The 23,368-nt window shown below is 34.4% G+C and overlaps 1 protein-coding gene across 1 annotated transcript in view; it reads right to left on the reverse strand.

Moving 5' to 3' along the window:
* The window catches only part of LOC128670991 (cardioacceleratory peptide receptor-like), a 40,966-nt gene that overhangs the window by 12,149 nt on the left and 5,449 nt on the right, over nt 1-23,368 (reverse strand). The window contains exons 2-7 of the mRNA XM_053747050.1: nt 6,604-6,739; nt 2,716-2,851; nt 1,985-2,088; nt 1,261-1,354; nt 573-665; nt 13-192 (exon numbers count right to left, since the gene is read on the reverse strand). Of these exons, the coding sequence (XP_053603025.1) occupies nt 13-192; nt 573-665; nt 1,261-1,354; nt 1,985-2,088; nt 2,716-2,851; nt 6,604-6,708 (712 nt within the window). The 5' untranslated portion in view covers nt 6,709-6,739. The remainder of the gene's footprint in view (nt 1-12; nt 193-572; nt 666-1,260; nt 1,355-1,984; nt 2,089-2,715; nt 2,852-6,603; nt 6,740-23,368) is intronic.

The raw sequence follows: 23,368 nt of genomic DNA on the forward strand, positions 1-23,368 counted from the left end.
ATACGTACTTACATTGTTTCGTTGTGACTCTTCTGCCCAGCACCTTCTGACTCTTGTGTCTGATGGTGAACACAATGACGCCGTAGCACGCGGCTATGGTCAGCGCAGGCGCAACGAACAGGGATATAAACACGGTCGTTATCCATATCCGCCATTGCAATAAGCTGATGTCCGCCCAGCATTGGATTTTACCTGTGAATTGTTTTTTTGCTTTCAATATATAAATATTACAATAACTAATAAAAAAATATATAAAAAAACTTGCACATTAAAGTAAAATATAGAGTAATGATACTTATCCATTCGATTTAAGCCAGGCTTCATTGCTCCGTTGCGTTCCGATAACAGATTAACGCACACAACCGATGTAAAACGACACCGGGGCAACTCATTACTTCGACGCAACGTAGCGCAATGGAGCAGTGTGTGAGGCCCTCATAGTGTGCGACTTAAGATTAAAATGTCTGTTTGTAAAAACACCACGCGCTTCGACACGAGCTCGATTAATATATAATTATCTGATTGCGTTATCTAAGGCTTTAACGAAAATCTAGTACATATTTAGTACATACCTACGTCTTCTTCGTCAAATAAAAATAACATAGGAACACAGAAAAGGAAGCTGATGAACCAGGCGCCCAATACAAGAGCTCGCGCGCGACGCCCTGAAACAAAAAATAATGATTTATTTGAAAAACTGCACATAAGTATATAAAAATAAGAACTAGGTACCTATACACACATGACCGTGGTAGCCTGTGTTGAACACCGGATGATTAAATATAGTTTAAGTACCATACGTTTTTTTTAGCGGTAAACATTATTTTTAACCCGCGACGCAAAGATAGGGGTGTTATAAGTTTAACGTGTCTGTCTGTGTATCTGTCTGTGGCGTCATAACTCCCAAACGGATGAACCGATTTTCGTTTAGTTTTTTTTTGTGTCATAGATAATTTTATCCCGAGTCTTAATTTAAATCAAACTATGTATTACATAATATAAAATGCCCGGGGCTTCGTTCCCGGAATTTTCTTCGTTCAGGAATTTTGTTTAATTTAATTTTTATTTTTTTTCGTTCAGGAATTTTGCGATAAAATATAGCCTTTAGCAATCTTGGATAATGTACCTTTCTAATGGTGAAAGAATTTTTGAAATCGGTTCGGTAGTATAGGAGTAAACAATAAAACAAACAAACATACAAACCCACAAACGCTTACCTACATATTTATAATGATAGTATAGTATAGATATATCACTTACAGCTTCCAGTGAAGTTCATGGGATGTGTGATCGCATCACAACGGTCCACACTAAGAGCTACTAATACGTAAGTAGACGAATATGTTACTACACCCTGAAAACAGAAGGCAATTTAGTGTTACATCTAAATCATAGACAAAACATTTCTGTTAAGACTTTCACAGGCACTTTTTCACGCCATATTGCTTTAGTGAAACGCTTTAGGCGACTTTAATAAAACTTGACACAAGTTTTAACAATAACATACTCATAATGATAAAAAAGTGTAAAGTTGTTATGATGTTATAAAGTTTTAATAAATAAAATGAATAAATTAAAAATTGTGATTGAATATTTCTCCTTCGGATTGGTGAAAAAATATCAAAGTTAATATTTCTCATTAATATTAATATTTCTATAGTTTATAAACTCGGTGCAAGTTTTAAATTCCACCTTAATCATCAAAACGTTGACGCGTTGGCTTCAGAGATTGTTTTCATAGTCAAGTCTTCTACACTCAAAAACTATTACAAGGATTTTCACCAATAGATAGTGTGGTTCCTGGGGAAGGTTTACGTGTATAATTTATAATATTTTTACGCGAGCGAAGTCGGAACGTGTCGCGTAAAAATATTATAAATTGTAAAACTTAAGTTAGTATTTCGCACGAGTTTTGTAGTGAAGACAAATAAAAAATACGTAAGTAAAGTTAGTTTAATGTAAATTAAGTACATAAAAGCATTACCTGTAAATATTTCACAATTTTGCAGGCCAGTGACCCGGCCATCCATGTGATAGTAATTCGATGTATTAAATCTGGCAACACATTGAACAGTCCCACCAGTAGATCTGGAAAAGAAATGTTTATGAAATGAAACCTTACAAATAACGTCGTTATTCAGTTTGTTAATACATTTGTAAAATTTCCTATTTAAATGTACCACGTTATAAACACAAATATGTGGTCGTCCAAATCAAAAGGGACCTTATGGCGGCTGGCACTAAACCAACGTCAATAATTGCGTAAGTGCCGGGCGCCATAAGGCCCCTTTTGATTTGGACGACCACATATGATCTGACAGCTAAAAAATCTCGACGATCATGCGCAGTGGAGACAATAAAAGTTCGCAATGCGAACCATAGGCCCCAACGCCCAACGGCTGAGGAACGAACCTTGAAAACCCTTATATGAATTGTATTTATGTACATAATGTATAGCAACTATTTATGTAATGTATTGTAATGCGTGAATCAGTTACTTCTTCTTATATAATATCTGTTCTTGTTCAGTATATAGCTTAATAGGCTATGTTGTCAATATACTATACTTATTATGTTCTTCTATGTTTCTTAAAATGACTGTTTGTGCCAAAATCAATTAAAAAAAAAAGAAAAAGACAAGTAACTTTTCACTTTATGGTTTGTAACTAAAAATTACGAACTGATGTTACACGAGCATAACCTACTGTGGCATACCTGATATAGCGAGTTGCATGATGAAGAAGTTCATCCTACTCTTCCTGGACTTGGTGAGCAGTAGAGCCAGCACCACGGTCGCGTTGCCGGCCACGATTGCCACCAGCAGAACCCATAGTACTGCCAATTGGGCCGTCTGCAAATTCAACCATTGAAATACTATCGATTTTGTGTCGTTTTCGTACTTCAGGTGGCATAGATAAAATTAATATTATTCTTTTATCTATGTCAGGAGGTCTGACACGGAAGACTTTCTATATTACTTGTATATAACTTCTTTTTTCAAAAACAAAGATTATTTATTTCCAAAATAAATAATCTTTGTTTTTCCATGAGTTTACATGTTTCACCGTCCACGGGTATGCAAATTTAAATGGAAAGCATTCTATCATCCCACAAAACAAAATCGAATAATTAAAAGTAACTAAATCAACTACATTTTTATCTGAGTCTATCATTTAAAAAATCGTTCCAATTATAATAACACTAGATGTTGCCCGGGGCTTCGCTTCCGTGGAATTTTGAGATATAATATAGCCTATAGCAATCTTGGATAATGCACATTTCTAATGGTGAAAGAATTTTTGAAATCGGTTCGGTAGTTTCGGAGATTACCCGCCTCAAACATACAAACTCACAAAGTCACAAACTCACAAACGCTTACCTCTTTATAATAATAGTATAGATTTATCAATCAGTAAGGACCTGAGGTGCTATGCTTTTTAAATAAATTTGAATTCTGATCTTTATATTGTTGTACTATGTTGTTTCTATATTATTGTTATTATGTACTTATTTATTTTTCTATTTATTAATTATTATTGTTTATCTATATTATTACAACAACATTATCTTATCGAGTCTCCCTTTCATCTCCGCATGTTCTCGATTGCGTTCGAGGTTGTGACGCCGCGAGGACCGGACATACATAACATTTTGAAGATTTTGCTGTGATTTCACAAAAGGCCTGTCTGATGTCAACCCTCCATAGGAATGCTGTCGTTACCTATAAGCTGCGTAGGCTGTTTGTTTGTTAATATGTCACAGTTATCCCTCTATATCTTCATGTACAATAGCTGATTACAGTACAAAACGTTCTGCACATTGAGATTGAATTAAACAGGATACATAAGTACTTCACAATTAGTAGATTGTACAGTCAACAGCATATTAACCTACCCAAATTTATTGCAAAATCACCACTATTACCGCGCTCTAAAGGTTCATGCAGGGTAATTTGATGTGCTATTGACTGTGTAGTGATCTAAACGGAACCTCACTCAAGGTAAATAGTTACTTCGGATTGAGTCTTTATTTATTTTTTTAATTAATGTGATATAATAGTTAAATTTGTTAATCATAATTAATTTAGTAACCTATTTACAATAAAAATGATAACTTGGACACTGTATAAAGAAATAACAATTTTATAAACTCTCTGTCATAAACATAATCTAAATCTAGTACCCTCAGACGACCTCGGTGGCGCAGTGGTAAAGTTCTTGCCACTGAACCGAGAGGTCTCGGGTTCAATCCCCGGTCGGGTCATGATGGAAAATGATCTTTTTCTGATTGGCACGTGTCTTGGATGTTTATCTATACATATATGTATTTGTTATAAAATATAGTATTGTTGAGTTAGTATCGCATAACACAAGTCTCGAACTTACTTTGGGGCATACTAAATCTATGTGATTTGTCCTAATATATTTATTTATTTTATTTATCAGAACGATAATCTAGAACCAGGTCGTCGGAAGCAGGCAATATTTCTAGAAGTAATATCATTACCCACTCCGTAATACGGACAATACGACGATATGGCGTGTCGTTGCTTGGATTAAAAAAATATTTTTACGATACGATCTGAGTAAAGATAAACATGTTTTGTTAAATCTGATTGTGTTAAGTCGTACAAGATGAGTAAGGGATTACAATTCTTGAAGCTGATTAACAATTACAGTTTCAAAGGTTAACTATAGAAAGACAACGATAAGATTTTGATGAATTTATTTTAAAAGAAACACAAATATATATCAAAAAATAATACAAAAATAAATCGTTTTTAAAGTCTTTATACTTAGGTGTCTTTGGTTTGGACATATTTCAAAACAATTTGCAAATCTAATTAATTTACATTATAAAAGGAGCTTTCTAGAATTATTAACTAACATAGCACAAAGTTAAAATTTAGTTAAATTACTCAAAAGGAGCAACAATGATTATAAACTAGATTTTTCGAATTTTCCCGTAGCTTCGCCCGCATTTATCTCGTGCGGCCGCTCATAACTTATTATTGTCGATATCTCTAGTTCTAAACAACGTATCGCGATGAAACCTATACCAGATTTTAAGTTAGATCATCTGCTGTACGATTATGCAAACCACATCAAATTCCATCCAGTAGATTTTGCGTGGTACACGAACAAACATACAGACAAAGATTGTTTTTTTTTTTTTGCTTCTATTAGTGTCATAGAGAACCATTTTAATTACTGTTCTTTAATATCTCGTATATACAGCCATAGCCTAAATTACAGTTTTATTATTTCTAGTGCAGACGAATTATTTCTAGTGTAAAAAGCTTTGTGGATTTAATGCACACTGCACCATTAATATCACGCAGAATCCTCTCAAAAGAGATTCTCAAATGCTATTCTGGAAGGACACAGAATTTAAATAACCAAGGGACACTAATGGCTTGCGAGTCCGAGGCATAAGAGAAAGCGTTTTGAATAACTTTTTGTAGTTTTGTATGTATTGTCGAACCAAAATTTTGCCTCATTTAGCCTTAACTAAATAGCAATAAAGGTAACAGTATTAAAAATAATTAATTAAAATTGCATTTATATGTATTGTGATGAGACCGATTCGATTATGATTACAAGCCATTTGTAGTTAAGGGATTAAAGCGTCGATTGGGAAAGCTATAAAGATGATAAATAATTGTGTCTAAAATAAAATAGACATATTTTATTTTACAAATCCCTTTTTCCTACAACATGAAGTTCTTCATAAGCGCGTGAAAAGATTCATTCAGGGCAAACAACGTGCGTGACATCACTGGTGTTGCAGGCGTCACATAGATCAGGTAAGTAGGCCGTATGCTTATTTGCTTGCTCAGTAATATAATTAAAACACATGATAATAAATCAAGTCTTCGACTTATCTTTGGGCTAACTCAATCCGTATGATTTTGTTATTTTTAATTATTGCCTTCACATTTTATATTGACCTTCAGGTCTCCGCTTTTCTTCTACAACTTAAACACATCGAGGAACGAGATTAGAATACAGGAGCGTCTAGACCCATACTTTAGATAGACGATATTCTCACACAATTAACTCTCACCCTTGGCACAATCACCAGTACCCGTTGATGATACAATATTGTTAAGACCATTTTTCGTCTCATTACCTTTTGTTATCTGATTAAATTGGCTATTGATATAGGATTTTACGTTAGCACAGATTAAATAACTTTAATATTTAATTTTGTTACTTGTGCTTGTGTTGTAGATATAGGATAATTCAAGATGCGGTGTGTAAATTCCAATAAGAACCATGCTGAGTCGTGTTCCGTTGTGACTTGCGATGACGCACCACGTTGTAGATCACTTCACTTTACTTCACTTCACTTCGCTTCACTTCGCTTCGCTTCACTTCACTTCATTTCACTTCGCTTCGCTTCTCTTCTCTTCGCTTCACTTCGCTACACTTCGCTTCACTTCACTTTCACGCTTTTTTGTCAGTCTTTAGTAAATATAAGGTCTTATTTGAAGGAATTTCATTTCTAATAACTGTTTGATTGCATAATATAAAGAAATAAATCCTGCATAAACGAGAAATATATAAATTAAAGAAGAAAAAGTAACAAAACCACATTTACCTGATAAAAGAAAAACTTGTTGATTTGAGTGGCATTAGTATTGTTGACGAAGGAGTCATTGAACCCAGCGAGGTAGCTGCAGTTGGAGCACTCCGCTTCTTCCATGACCCTCAGCTTCACATCTTGGGGAGATTACCTGAAGATCAGGAGATTTTGTTAAACATACAAATAAAATTGACACCATGGGTAATATAATTCCCGTGGTACCTTCCAAGGACTGTCACAGGGACCATGGACAAACACTCGACTGAACAATGTCGTTTCATATCTCGCAACTCTGTTTGGAAATGCCGTTGTTATCTATATGCTGTTAGCTTCCTATCCCTTAATCGCATCTTACGATTTTCACAGCAGGAGTTGGTGAAGAATATAAGTGGTCCTACTCTAGGCTTTGTTAGTAGGCTTTTGTAGGAGTCGAACCTGAGATCTTTCGGTTCGCAGACGTCTTAAACGCTAGCCCTCCACATCATATACTAATACAATTTGATGCTTATAGATTCAAATACACGAAAAACAGTGCATTTTGAAAATATTCCCGAGATTGTTCAGACAGTGAAATAGTGAATTGACGTGACAAAAAGTATTTCCCAGTAATTGATAATTTCAGTCCCCCTGTCGAAGGGTTGCCATCTTCAAGATAACAAATTTCCCAACTTCATTCGGGTATTTCAAGGACAGAATTTAATTTTGTGAAAGATGCGACCTCGGTAGGTAATTGTATTTGGTAAAGATTGTGTAGATTTTTTTTTACTTTCCTTGCTCCTTAAAATAGAAACTCTTTTAAAAATTTTAACGTATATAAAATAAGTGATAGGTTTATTAGGAATGTAGTCTGTTTTGAAAATAAATTATACGTAGAGTAATTATGTATATAGAAATAAACATTATTATTATTATCTGGTTTGTCACCATCATATGTTTTTATGTATCTTGTTTTGGTGTATTAAAAAGTGTTTAAGTATAACAAGTTTTTGTAAAAAATCCAAGAACTTTAAATTAAGGCAGTCTCTCATCTCTGCATGTTTCCGCTACGGTTACGTTCGGGGTTGTGAAGCCGCGAACCCCGGGGTCAACATAAAAAAAACCTTAAAATTTCGAAAATACGGCAGTGATTTTACAACCGGCCGCCTGCCTGACGTCAACCCTCCTTGGGAATGTTATTGTTGCCCATCAGCTGTCTAAGCTGTTTGTCCCTTAGACGATATCCACGTGAGGATGTGGTCCTATTCTAGGGCGGAAACACACGCCACAAATTAAGGCAGAGTATCTACACGTTATACATGACCTAGTTTTGAACTTGTTGTGTATGAGAATACGCTTTTATCCCGAGTGGGAATATACGGTTTTCAACCCCCTTTCAACCTCTCAAGGATCCACCACAAAATTATATTTGTGGTAGATTTTATGGCAAGTTTGCCAACTGACTAACGGCAACTGATGAAGTTTCAACGTCTGAATTTGAATAATGTAATTAAGTAAATTCTGTATTTATATAATAAATAATGTAATTATTGTAAGTATATCATTTTCTCAGTATGAAGTTGAACGAAGAACTGTCATAAATTACGAGTAAGTTATTTTTTTCCTTCATTATCATCCACACTAATATTATAAATGCGAAAGTCTGTCTATCTGTCTGTTCCGCTTTCACGGCTAAACTGCTGGACCGATTTTGAAGAAATTAGGTATACATGTACTTAAAAACCCCTGTTAAAACATAGGCTACTTTTTCCCCCCAAATTACTATAATGGGGTTGAAAGTTTGTATGAAAATCATGTGTGTTCCGCTTTCGCAGATCAATTCACGCGGGCGAAGCCTAGAGTAAAAGCTACAAACGATATAAATAAATATGGACAAATCACACAGATTTATTTAGCTCCAAAGTAAGTTCGAGACTTGTATTGTGTGATACTAACTCAACTAAAATGCTCAGCTACACACGTTTCATTGGCTTTCAATATTATAATTCAATTTATAACTTTTAATAAGCAATAATTGTGAAACATAATTGGCTGTAACGGCAAACCACGTGGTCCTCCTGCACCGGATATTTTTTATAATAATAATAATAATAAGTTTTTATTCAGACTTCACATCCATTGTTGTACTTATTCTCATTATAACAAAGTCTGTCTGACGACAATACAAGCTTAAGTGTGAAAAACGACATTTTTCTAAATAAATTTATTTCCTTCGAACACGTGGCGCATTAATTTACTTTTTTATAATTACAGTACTTGAAAACTAATTTCTAATTTGAAAACTTTTAACAATAATAGAAAGAAAATCGAAATGAGCTGGGATAATTTAAGTATTAACATTGAACAGCTGTGAATAATACATTCTGAATAAATTAGATTGGTCCCATCTGGCGAAGTTAAAAATAGTTTTCAATACTTATTACAAGAGTTTATAAGAAACTCTGTTAATGAATTTTCTTTTTACTTAAATAATATTTTATATTTGGTTTGTAGTATACTAACATATTTATTTCTGTTATGTTCATTGAATGTATTTGTGCAATAAAGTTAATTTAAGTATATGGTAAAATTCATACTAATTGACCGAGCGAGTGAAGCGTGCGAGTCTACAAATCAATTTGGGGCAAAAATAATTTTTTTGTATGTATATAATTATGTATGTATGTTTATAACGCGATAATTTTCGAAACGTTGATCTGATTTTGATGAAATTTAAAAAGGTATGTAGAATCTGTCAATAGATTAAGTTCGTGGGGCATCAAAATTGGTTAGGTCGTGTTTGAAATATTCACAATTTTGTAAAAACTCATCAAAATTTATTGTGTTCGATAGGTCTAAGTACGCGGCGAACAACTAGTTTTAAAAATGCGAAAATCGTTGTACCGATATTGAAATAATCAAATTGTGTATGCATGTAAAGACCCCCGTTCAAACATAGGTTACTTTCAAACCCTACTGACAGACGACAGTAAGTACTGTGCAAAATACTGTGCAAAATTCATTGTACACAATCAATGAAAACCGTGTTTGTTAAAACTACATGTAGGAGTTATACTTGTGACCAAAAGTACAAGAAAGGTAGGCATAAAATTGTTTGGAATATAATTAAGTGAGATATTGAATAAGGTGATAATTAAAATATTATAACAATACTAATGAATATGAAATTTCCCTGTAATTCCATTGATATTTAGATTTTGAAATATTTAAAAGGAAAAGAAGGAAGGTCTCTATTCGCCGCTATCTTTCATTATTTTTTGATTGGTTGTTATCCCAAAGATCTCCCATAGCTGATGTGCACAGTTCGCAAATTAGCGAAAGTTTCTCAGATAAATGTTCACTACTCACAAATACCTCGGAGTAAACGAGAGTTCTTGCTCCACTATAAATAAACAAATTTAATTATAGTCAAGTTAGAATTTAACCACCCTCATAAATACTGAAGGAGACACAAATATGTAGCAATTAACTCTGAAACTGGATCTGATACTGTATGTTTACAAAATACACTTTAAACTGTATTTACGAAAATACAAAGATATCTTTATTTTTAGTTGTTAACTAAGAAGGCATTAATTTCAATTTCATTATTAATTAGCCATGAATTATTTTCTAACACTAGTAAATTGATGTAAACATATGTTTAAACAAATTGCGTTAAGTTACTTACAAAGAGCGTTTAAAGTCAAAGTTAAAGCGCTTTCACACGCACACTAGCGCCACCATGACATTTTAATCAATTTATTTTATTTCTTAGCAAAAAAATACATTTGCAATTATTTCTGAATATAGTATTAATAACTAAACTAGCTTTTCCCCTCGACTTCGACCGCCTGAATTTCCCTGCAAAAGCGGATATAATAGACAACATTTTCATACAAACTTTCACCCCCCATTATAGTCATTTGGGGGTTAATTTTTGAAAAAAAGTAGCTTATGTTTTAACGGGCCTCTATAACTATCGTTAACTTAGCGCTTTAGTCGTGGCGGAATAGATTATTAGTATTAATATTGATATTGTTTGAAAACGCCATTAGCAGAAGGGAAGTGGGTCTTATGTGTAAACAATAACAAGACATGGTGTTAATAGCCCTTAATTTATCTAGTAAACTAGGTTATGATTATAAGTTTAATGTCCTCTGACTCCATACAGCTGAAAGCGTTTTATTAAATTATACAGGGTTAATGGTATCTAACGCATAACCTTCCAAAAGAGCATAAGGTATATAAAGACTAACATCTTTTGTTCTACGAATGTTGTCGTAATAAATGCAAAAAATCCTTTTTAGTTTAAATGTTTAATGTTTCTATAAAACGTTAACGTTCGATTCCGCTACATAACGCTACTGTACTATCTCGTGTTGCTTGGCTATTACATAGAGTTAAGATGTGTGAATCGCGAATCACGAAAAGTCGTAGAGTAAAAGTTGTTTTAAGCTGCCAAGTACTCTATAGGAGGTTTTGCGTTTGATACCTACCAGTAACCCTGTATAACAAATACCTAAACCATCTTCAGCAATCACCCTATCTATTAGTGAAAACCGCATGTAGTTTTTGAGTTTATCACGAACAGACAAACAGACGCGTCAGAGGAGTTTGTTTGATAATATGTAAGGATTAGGATACGAGCGAAATTAATTATGTTGATGCAGACGAGTGATCTATTTAAAAAGCTTTAATGTGTTATTGACATTTTAAGACAATCAAATTCTAAATGAAATATATGATATTATGAGATGATATTCTTGATATTATGAGTATGCATGCATTTGCAAGTACGGTCATTCCTATAGAATGAGATATATGGATTTTTGCAGACGACAGTACACTGTACAGTTGAAAAGGATTGTAGTACGGTGACGGAGTTAAGAATTTATCAATTCGCCTTTGAAAGTTTTCTATTTTGACCACCGTAACTAATATCCATTTAAAATCTCAAAAGAAATAGGTACAATGTTTTCTATGTAGATATCTTGAGAAACGGGTCATGTTGTTGAAACCTATTCACTCATCGATCAAACGCACAGAATGGTCCGATAAATTATTCTAACTTATCAATAATACCCAAATCCTGTGAGCAGGTGTCAGAAAAGGTTCAGATTTATTAGCATTATTAAAGATCCGATTTCTGTGGACCCCTTGGGGAAACTGACCCTGCTCTCCAACGCTCTGCGGTTGAGAAAGAAACCGAATATTACCTGGTATATATTTTTATCCCGAAATTCCCACGGGAACGAAGCTGTGAGGCGCAGCTAGTCATTAATAACTATCATTGTTACATAATATATATATTTTATAACTAGCGAGTACTTAAGTGAGTATCCGAGGTTTACCAGAACATATACCCACAAATGTTCCTAATCAAATATTAATTCAACTGCTGTGTAATCACGCTGAGAGATTCAGGGATTCGTTCGGGGCGCCAGTGACAGGAATTAAACTCAATAAGGAGGTCAAAGTATCCGAATTGAGGGTTAAATAATTTCTGACCTGTCTATTTGAAAGCTTTGTAACTTTAGACCTCTTATCTGTGATATTTTTAGTATAGGTATTTACTTATTGAGGTAACTGCATATCGTGTCCTTATTTTTATCAATAAAACACATTTTTACACATTTATTTATGTTACCTAATTTTTGAATTGATTTTTGTTGAAATATATTTTTGTAGAGTATCATTATTTAGAGACACTAAATGTTAGAATTTGCTGTCAAAAGTACAGTTTTTTTGAATCTATGAAGATCATGTATTTAGTCAAACAACAAATGCCAGATCATGGAATTAGTACGTACTCCACGAAGTACTTACTAAATCCATGTGCCAGTTACACAGTGCTGATTTTAAAAAAATGATATTTTTGATCGATTATCCTTTGCGATAAAAAAAAAAAAAACACAATTCTATATTCCTATCGTAACGTATTCCTATCCTATCTAAAAGTGCTGCCAGCCAAATTCTCATACGAACGTACCAGAAACATATCAACTTCCATTTTATCCGCGCGAACACGCACAGAGAATACTAAACACGAGAGACTTCATAGAAAGTAGCTTACTTTGACATAGAGGTTATGATGGTCCATAATATTTTCGTATTGTGTGGCCTATTTGTTAGGAATTTTACTAATTCATTAACTACTTACTATGGATTTTTTGTTTGAATCGCACTGCGGAGAAAGTCGTTGCTTGAACAACCATTTTATTGTTATAAATTAAGTAGTATATTTTAATTTAAACCCGTCTTTGTGTGGCTTCTATAACGCTCTATCGAATGTTAAATATATTCTTGCCAGAACCGAGTTTTATACTCATTTAAGTCCCGCGAAGAGTATTTTTCACATCTTTCAAAATTTCTTTTACATTCTAAACACCTATTATAATGTAGGTACCGCTAACTACACAATATTGAGAATAATTCCACTATTGATATTTTGAAGCCGTTATTGTACAATCATTAAAGCATTTTATAGTAATCATGCCAAATAATTCAGAGTTTGTAATGGTATTGGAATTAGGGAAGCCAGCGGGTGCTATTAATCAATCAAGATAACACCAAAGAGAATCAAGATGTGACGTATTTATTTGTTGTTTCATTAGATAGTAATACATTTTCAGCTATTCGAAATTAACTTCTATTTCTGTAGCTATGATATTGTTTTAAATTTTTTGAGTGGACGGTAGAGGTTAGATCTCGCTTGAAGCCGTCATACACTGATATCTTAATATATAATCCTTACATTATAAAACAAAGTTCTCTGCCGCGTCTGTTTATCTGTTCGTGATAAACTGAAAAACTACCGCACAGATTTTCATGCGGTTTCCATCAATTGATGTATTATAATTTATTACGTTGTACCCGAGCGAAGCCGTGACGGGCCTTTAGTTTTTAATAAAGCAGTAAATCTTTAAATCCATCTGAACTATTAAAAAATGGGTATTAAATTACAGTTAGACATTAAAGATCACATAATATCAATCAATAAATTATACAATTTGAATTCAATACATCTAAATTCAAAATTCTTTATTCAATTTAGGATGATATACATAACCTTATTGACGTCAAAAAATTACATAAACTAAGTCTACTGCCGGCTTCCAAAGCGCAGGTGAAGAAGAAGTGGCGCAACAAATCGCCATGCGCCATCAATCATCCAACAGAGCGCCATCGTCGCTCGTTTCGATGAAATGACATTGCGGGCGTTGCTCTGCGCGGGTTAAGTTGACAGATGCAACCCCCCATTAATTAATCCAAACGCACCATTAATTTAAAGCAAGTCAACAAATATTAGCAAGTTATTAACAGACATTATATTTTAGTATAGTTACACAATTTTACAACATACTCAAATTCAAATTCAAAATTTTTTATTCAATTTAGGATGATATACATCACTTATTGACGTCAAAAAATTACTTAAACTAAGTCTACTGCCGGCTTCCAGAGCGCAGGTGAAGAAGAAGCGGCGCAACGAACTTCACCGCAGCCTTTTCTCCAAGGACGTCCAAAGGAATTAACAAATGTAGAATGTATGATGTATGTAATGTATGTAGTATGTATGATTATACATCATGATAACATTTCAAACATTTTGTCAGTAGTTGCGTCAAGTTTAAGAAAATTGAAAGCACTTTTCGTAATAAAGCATGCTATTCAAGACTCTCTCGTCTCGTGTCCAACTCGCGGTCAACACGTCCCGGGTGACCTCTCGCATCAGATTTACCAGCAAATGGCGCTGGCCATTCACGCCTAGGGTTGTCACATTCATACTAAATCTATATATTGCACTGCCCAAAAAGCTAGGTCTAAAAACTTCAAACTTTTTGACCCAGCGTTTTGGGCTGTGCACGTTGGTTCCTTTTGTGGTCCAGGGGTGCAGTAAGAAAGGATTTTCCAAAATTCATCCTCTAAGCAGGCAAAAAGGGGGTTCAAAGTTTCTATGGGAGGAAACCAGATTAATTAAAGAGTCTAAATATTTCAATGAAGCTAGTAAAGTACAAAGCTTATGATCTAGATCATAAGCTTTGTACTTTACTTTACTAAGCTTTACTTTACCGAGACATGTCTCGGGTCCAGATAGTGGTCAACACTTCCCGGGTGACCCTCGCATCGAATTCACCAGCAAATGGCGCTATCTCATTCATGATTAGGTTTGACAAATCCATACTAAATATAAAGCATGGATGTTAAGAACAAGTTTGTCTCGTGTCGAACCCGCGGTCAACAGATCCCGAGTGATCCCTCACATTAGATTCACCAGCAAATATCGCTGGCTCATTCGTGCTTAAGGTTGACTCCATTCGTTCCATAATAAATATTAAGCAAATAATGTTTACAATAAGTTAGCCTCCCGCCCTAGAATAGGACCACTTCTTATCCTCCCGTGGATGTCGTACGAGGAGACTGAGGGACACAAAGCCTTTGCAACTGATAGGCAACAATATCATTCCCAAGGAGGGTTAATATCAGCCGGTTGTAAAATCCAAAACTTAAAAAAAACAGGATTTATTTTCCGTCCCTGGGTTTCGCGGCGTCATAGCTGCGAATGCAATCGAGAACACATGAAAATGAGTGAGTGATTAGAACAAGACTGTCTCGTATCTAACTTGCGGTCAACACGTCCCAGATGACCCTTTCATTAGATTCACCAGCAAATGGCGTTGGCCCATTTATACTTAGGGTTGTCATATGCATCATTCCACACTAAATATTACAAGATGTTTAGAATAAGATTCTCGTGTCTAACTTGCGGTCAAACGTCCCGAGTGACCCCTCGCATCTGATTCACCAGCAAATGATGCTGGCGCATTCATGCTTAGGGTTGTCACATCCATAGTAAATTATTATAAACGCGAAATACGAACTTTCTGTCACGTAGAAGCTGCTAAAATTTTATGCAATTTGCCTATATTTTTTTTACCTAAGATACTTTTGCTAGGCCACACTAAGTAAAAATATATTTAATTAACGAATATTATGAGAATATAACTCGATTTATGTGCGTATTATGACAATAACAAAAGTAGTATATGTACTAGATCAATAGACCACTTTAGCATGAGCATATCGGATTATAAAGTTTCATTTTGGTCATGAGAATAACTAGACTTTATAGTTTACTTAAATTCTTCAGCGGACGACAGAAAGGACGGAATCGCACAATTATACTTTATGTGCTGATTTATCGACGTTGTCGAAAATTTACGAGCGGCCAAAGCTGATTTAAACTTTGCATATTTGGCAGCTTTGCATTACGACATCGATATGCAGATCTTTATAAAATATGGAGAAACATTTCCGTGATAAATCCGTGTCGAAACACGTGTTTTTTTTTATAATTTAACTTAAAGATTGACAATTGAGAATACGGGCTGAAATATTCTCAAGACATTTTAAAATGTACAATTCAAGTTTCAACCACCAATAGAGGTTACATTAATAGGTAGAGTTTATTTTATTCAACTTGTAAATCTAATATTTTTAAATATCTTTTTAGTTTATTTATTAGTTATTTTAATGTTCCCCGTTTACACTTATAATAAATATAAATACACAAAATCATCAAAGTATTAAACGAATATAGTTATTTCAAGTTAGAAGAAAACCTCTAAAATTCTACTGTAATCCACTATACAAACAAATTAATGGAATATCTTCTGCTTTTTGTTCCACTAAGATCTATTGATGGATTAATTTCCACTTTACGTTCCACTCTTTTACATTGGTGGATTAGTTTTTACATCTCTGATCCAGTATAGCCTAGTCTCACATTTTGTTCCACTATGATCTATTGATGGATTAATTTCCACTTTACGTTCCACTCTTATACATTGGTGGATTAGTTTTTACATCTCTGATCCAGTATAGCCTAGTCTCACATTTTGTTCCACTATGATCTATTGATAGATTAATTTCCACTTTACGTTCCACTCTTATACATTGGTGGATTAGTTTTTACATCTCTGATCCAGTATAGCTTAGTCTCACATTTTGTTCCACTATGATCTATTGATGGATTAATTTCCACTTTACGTTCCACTCTTATACATTGGTGGATTAGTTTTTACATCGCTGATCCAGTATAGCCTAGTCTCACATTTTGTTCCACTTTGATCCAACGATGCAGGGCTCAGTCTTAGTGCCAACCCTAGCAGCATTACGATAGCACAATATTCATGACTACAAATGCAGAGGACGTTTCTTTAGAATAAGAAATCCAATTTGTGGAACTGAATTTCTATTATATATATAAGTATAGTTGAGACTTTGTGTATAAATATTATACTTCCAAGTATTGAAACCACTATTAAATCCTACTATGAGTAAATATTATAAATGCGAAAGTTTGAGAGGAATGTATGTGTGTTGTGCATATTTGTCACTGTTTCACGCAAAATCTTCTGGACGGATTGTTATGAAATTTAGTACAAGGGTAGATTATAACCTGGAATAACAGACAGGGTACCTAATTTTTTATCCCGGAATTCCCTGGCAAGCCCCTGGGCGCAGCCAGTTCTCTATAAATTGTGCAATAAAACGTTAATCTACATTTATAATTTACAAACCTTTATTAATTGTAAATCTTTGAAACGAATTATAAAACTATTATAATAAAATACGCAATCAAAATAAAATATCAAGATAGGGTAAGATTTTTTATTATCAAAATAATAATAAAAAATCTTACCCGAAAAATAAAGTACTTAAACATTTTTTATTTTATAAACGTCGAATAGTATTTATTAAATACTGTTATAGGATTTTCAGGAAATGTGCGAATAACGCCGCGTCTACACTGAAGATTTTCTTACTACCATTTTTTTATTTTCGCAATACTAGGCAAATATTTTTCAATTAAGCATCAAGTGTAGCCTTCGAGGTCCTCGAACAGGCTTACGACATCAGACTCCATAAAGAGGCTTACACAAATTGAATTAGGAGTAATGTGGCAAAAAAAAAATCCCTAAAATTGCAGGCGAATAAATAGAAATTTCAAGGTTATTACATGCAGTGCAAAAGTCCACTAAGAATCCAATATTTAATCAAAATATTTCGAGTTTTTTTTTTGTTAAATAAGGTATTACGAAAAGGAAAAGATTATATTCGGATATCGCTGTATTGACTAAACTACCATTACTTAGTATAATTATTATCCGATACTAATAAAAAACAAAAACACAAATATTATCTCTTAGCGGCCCGTTCCAACTTCGCTCGAGTAAAACCATACGAAAAAACGTAACCTATATTTCTCCTTTAATGTTTCGTTTATCTCTGTGCCAAATTTCATCGAAATTGGTTCAGTAGTTTATGGGTTTCATTACAAACAAAAATACAAATATGCATAAAAAATATTATTTAAAAAAAAAAAAAACAAAAATTAAATAACATCTGTCAATTTAAAGTGTTTTTCACCACGCAATGAAACAAGAGTTTTAAAACAAGAGCCTAACTTTAGTCTAGACTAGTATCTGAATCTAGTTTATACTCTTTTGGGTTTAATCTCTCTTTTGATGTCTCGTTTTATTTTAGTGTTTTTGTTAACAGAATAGCTCAAGATTTGTGTTTTATGTCACGACAAACTTTGTGTTCGGTGTTTATAGAATTGTCTTGAAAAGAAAAGGAAAAAGGTTTCAAGTGAATCCCAACTTTTTGTACTGAAACTTTCCTCCGCTTTTGAGTTTAATTAGAGGAAAAATAATTACTTTGATGCCGAGTAACAAAAACCAAAGTATTTTACCCCCCATGCAAAAAGATGGGTGTTATTAAATTTTGAAACCCAATAGATAATAAAATATACTTGCTTAGTTGATATGAGTATGCTCAGTATTTTCTTTACTATTTTTTTTTCTTTTCCAGAATTTATGTATTAAAAAAGTGCTATTTGTTAAATACTTTTTGTCAGATTTATATTATATTTTAGACAGCTCGAAAAATGTGACATAATTCTTATCATCAACGCCGCTTCGGGTTCGCTTAAAAAAATCAACCATTAAATCAAGATTTGGCTATGCTTTTACCACCGGCTGCCTGCGTGACGTGAACCCTCTTCGGGGATGCTACTGTTGCTTATCCCATGAATTTCATACGCGGCGACTAAGGGACATACATCATCTGTCCCTTAGTCACCTCGTATAACTTCCGCGGTAGGGTTTGGAGTGGTCCATACGCCACGTTTGAATAATAATAATAATAATAAGCCCGTAGGGCAGCTTGTGGCGAGCTGTTGGGGAGTAGCGACCCCACGGACCTGAGTGCTCCCAGGGGAGGCCCCTGTTCCTCACCTCCGCCTTCCTTCCCCAAGGTCGGAGTGGAAACCGAGAGGTAACAGGACCCCTACCTCTGGCTTGCCTTCATCGGCTGGCCAGAGTGGAGTCGCGAGAGCTATATGCTCGAAGGGTGGAAGTGTAAAATGTCATAACGCCGGGGCGTCTGACTGGATCACCATGATTTCGCGCCCCGCAGACTCACCTCTCTACACCCTTAGCCGCCCACGCCAATGTTGCCCCTTTGTCGCCAATCGCGGCGACTGATTTGAGGGGCCCATCCAGTGAGCGGCGAGTCACCACCTGCCACTGAATAGTCAGTTATCATGATTATGGCAGGTGACCGAACTCTTTGCAATAGCCCATTCTCAGTCCATCCAAATTTCACTCTAAAGACCAGTACTTCTATCCAGTATTCTGCAATAGTTCACACTCCCGCCGAGACCTGCTCATGGGCATATCATTTTATTGGTATATCCGCGAGCGGGTTTTGGCGGGAGACTTACACTACATCAAAACTCTCCAAAGGGCCTCTACGTGTTGGATCCATATCCCCACGCAAGCCTCTCAAAGGACCGGACTTAGTGCCGTGAATTTATAAAAGGAGATACAAAATAATAATAAAAATCATTTATTTCGGTCAAAAGAAAAAACCATATTATGTTAGTAAAAAAAGTCTTAGACGCTATTTTTAGTCAATGGAATCATACAGTATATAAATTCAATTAAAATCAAATCAAAAATTATTATAATAAAATACAATTAATTAATTAATATATAAAAATTGTACCCCACCAGCAACACCAACCACGTCGCAGTGCATACGAGTCTAGTGCCACTGGATCGGACGGTGCGGCTTGTCAGCAATGACTTTGAGAATGCTGTCGGAGCTCCCATGCAACCTACGCATCAAGGATTGCACTTTTGCGTAAAATTGAAAAAGAAATCGTTTGTACGCGCTTCAGCAAACACTAATGCCTATTTACTAATTATAACAATGGTATCACACGTGTGCAACATTATGAAATCACATATTGCTCTTGACACAGACAATTTAAATTTGCATAATAACACACGGTTAATATACTGTGGGTTTAATTCGAGACCATTAATTGCCATTATCTTTGGATCAGATGCTAATTCGCTATGCCCTTACATTAAGGTTTAATGTGGGTCTCAGACAGTTAAAGTAACACTTGTTTAAAATACGGTTTTTTTCTTTAGGACTAAATAAAATGAGCTATAGTTTCTATTGGATTTCATTAAATATCCATACTATCTATACTGATATTATAAATGCGAAAGTGTGTCTATCTGTCTGTTTCACTTTCACGGCTTAATCGCGATTTTGATGAAATTTGGTATGCATGTAAAAGACCCCCGTTGATATAGAGTTTAAAAAGGAGTTTTTTAACAAAAATCAACCCACAAAGGACTATAATGGGGTCAAAGTTAGCTAAGAAACTTTATATATTTGCATATCTCGCCCAGAGAACCCAGAGAATAAGCATACCCATTCAACCTAGTATATCTGTCAGCATTCTGAATATGTTAACACAAGGCAGACCTGCAAATATATTTATATATCAAGTGGTGGTCTCTGAAAAAGTGAAAACTACTCTTAGTATGAGTCATGTGGCACAAGTAGGATTCGAACATGGGACTTTTCAATCACAGGCGGTCGGTCTTAACCACTGGACCACGACCAGTTCAATAATAAATATATATTATAAATATACTCTGTAATTTACTCCTTAAATTGAGTTACCAACATAATTGCCCAATAAATGCACGGGACTAGCCTAAGCCCATTTAATACAGTGTAAAGTTACCTATTAACATTCCTATTTGTTTGATCACAGCCTTTTCCTAATTATCTTTGAATTCTAGACTAATTTTTTCTCCTTCCTCATTTTATATTCACGATAAATAAAAAAAAGAAACGTATTTTTGATAAACGAAATTCTATTGCTTGTTCAAAGCTTGGCTTCAGATAAGGCGCTTATACTTGGCATAATTAGATAAAGGATTTTGTTTAGCAAGTATTAGGTATATGTTTTAGATAATACGATTGATCAGTTGGCTATATGGATTTTGGTGGCCATCGTTTTCGATTTAGTCAACTGTGGCTACATTGTGTAATGGAAAACTAGATATAATACTTCCTAATAAAATTCTTGGTAGTGTATCTTATATTAAGCTAAGACATAAGAAATTGATAAAAATATGATGTAGTTTATGCCTAGTTTGTGGATAAATAGCACCTTAACACAGCAAAGCACAGCACAGCTTCTATGGAGGCCGGTCCTTAGGATATGGAAGTTACCTAGATAAAGAGTTTAATATTTTTCCTTTTATGGAACGTTATGCTAAAATATATATTTTATCTGAATCCAATCATGTCTGGATCGTGGTAAGTAACGACATTATAACTCAATGTCTGTCGTCTCGGTTACGGTATAATTTACAACCGAGTCCAGATTAAAAACGTTCATTTTTAAAACTGTATTCTTACAGATCATGGCTATAACATTGTTCTTGTGGCGAGTTATTTTTCATTATAGATCTTTGTCACAAGTTCCACTTGCATTATGTAGGAAAATTTGTTTAGTCGATGTTATTCGAAGGAATACAATATAAGACTGCATATGAGTTTATATGGCTTGTGGTTCCCGCCCTATAAAAGGATAACTCCAAATCCCGGTTTGGCAAAAAAAGCGGTCAACGTCAGACATGCAGCCGATTATAATTGGAACAAAGTCTTCAAAATTTAAAGGTTTATCTTTTATGACGAACACAAGCTTGGGGCATCGTAGACTGTGAGGAGGAAAGAGAGAGAGGATGAGAACTTTTAACAATTCCAATAAAACAATTTCCGACCAATGTTTTCGACACATTCACCCGTAAAAATGGCTTTGCATTAAATTAAAAATGTTCCGAAGCAGCTGAAGCGCAATTAACTCGCGACAAAGTTTGCGTCGTATCTAGTTGCAAAATATCGTGGATACAAAAATATCACTTCTTTGCTAAAGCACCTACAATCACAACTTATAAACCAAATTTTGTAATGTTATATAATAACGAACTACATGACATATTATTGTAAACTAATTTACTCGCACGCTTTATCTATCTTCTAAGAGTATTCCCGATTCCTTCCGAGCAATTGAGCGTCGGAGCCCAGGGCCCGCTTTTCTATTTGTCATCTCCACATCCTAAAGAATGCCTACCCTCAATCACGCTCGACTTCAACTGGATCGCAATTGAACTTCGATCATTATATCTTTTTATAGTTTCGGTTATAAATTTATCTTTGAAATTTGTTGTTTTCACAACGACAACGTTGGTTTGCGATTCAGTTTTGATCTAAGAATCTGTAAAATTTCACTGTAAAAAGCGGAACGATTGAGTTTCAATTACGATCCAGCTCAAATTATTAGTTTATTTTCTTTTATTTAGCGGGAAGTGGGACAAAATGTGTAAACTAAGCCATTAATTAATGTATTTTTGTGGATTACAGTGGAATAAAGTGTTTGAAACTCGCCCGGATGAGAAGAAAGATTGTGCTAGCGCAATAACGCGGCTTCTACTGTTCTATACTCTTATTAATTTGTGCTATCTACTGTATAATATTATATATATACACTCTGTGGAAAGTTTGACCTAACCACGTGAGCTTCTGGATAAATTATATTTCAATGAGGGTTTGGATCATTTATTATCAAGGTAAATAAAAATTGGAAGCGGTGGTGGTGTAATAATTAAGACACCCGCCTGTGGATCGAAAGGTCCCAGGTTCGAATCCTACTCGCGGCACATTAGTTTGTATACCAATCTGACTCATGTATAGTAGTTTTCATCGACCACCACTTGCTTCCGGTGAAGGAAAACATCGTGAGGAAACCTGCACACTGGTTGATTATTATCTTGTGTGTGAAATGGAGAAAGCAATGGCAAACCACTCCATGAATAATGCCAAGAAAGTTGCTGTGTGTGTTTCATTCCACGACCTTCAGCCATGAGGAATACGACTATGAAGAAGAAAAAATAAAAATAGAACTTAATGGAAATTGAGGAAAATACTTATCTCACTCATGCCATAAATCTTTTGCTGGAATTTTTTATTTTTTTATTTTTAATATTATGACGAATTTTAGCCCTTTGATTAGCCTCAGAGACTATTGACTTTGGGTAAGCTCCTTTCTATAATATCAATACTTTTGTGCCTAGAAATCGGAAAACGTATTAGGATTGCGGGGAAAATGTCATTTTTGTGTTAATCTACATAGTAATATTAAATTGCACGCATAAATTATCCAATCAATATATATTTTTAGAAGAAGATTATTATCCACTATATATATATATTATATGTATTTTCTTCAAAAACTAATCGCTCATAATTTAATCGAAATTTTTTCAAAGAAATATATGTTTTTCAAAATTATGACATTTACGCAGATGATTAACAATAATGATAATAAATCTTCAACTCCCATTAAAAATACCGAACACCT

Source organism: Plodia interpunctella, chromosome 6 (genome assembly GCF_027563975.2).
Source record: "Plodia interpunctella isolate USDA-ARS_2022_Savannah chromosome 6, ilPloInte3.2, whole genome shotgun sequence".
Lineage (NCBI taxonomy): Eukaryota > Metazoa > Arthropoda > Insecta > Lepidoptera > Pyralidae > Plodia > Plodia interpunctella.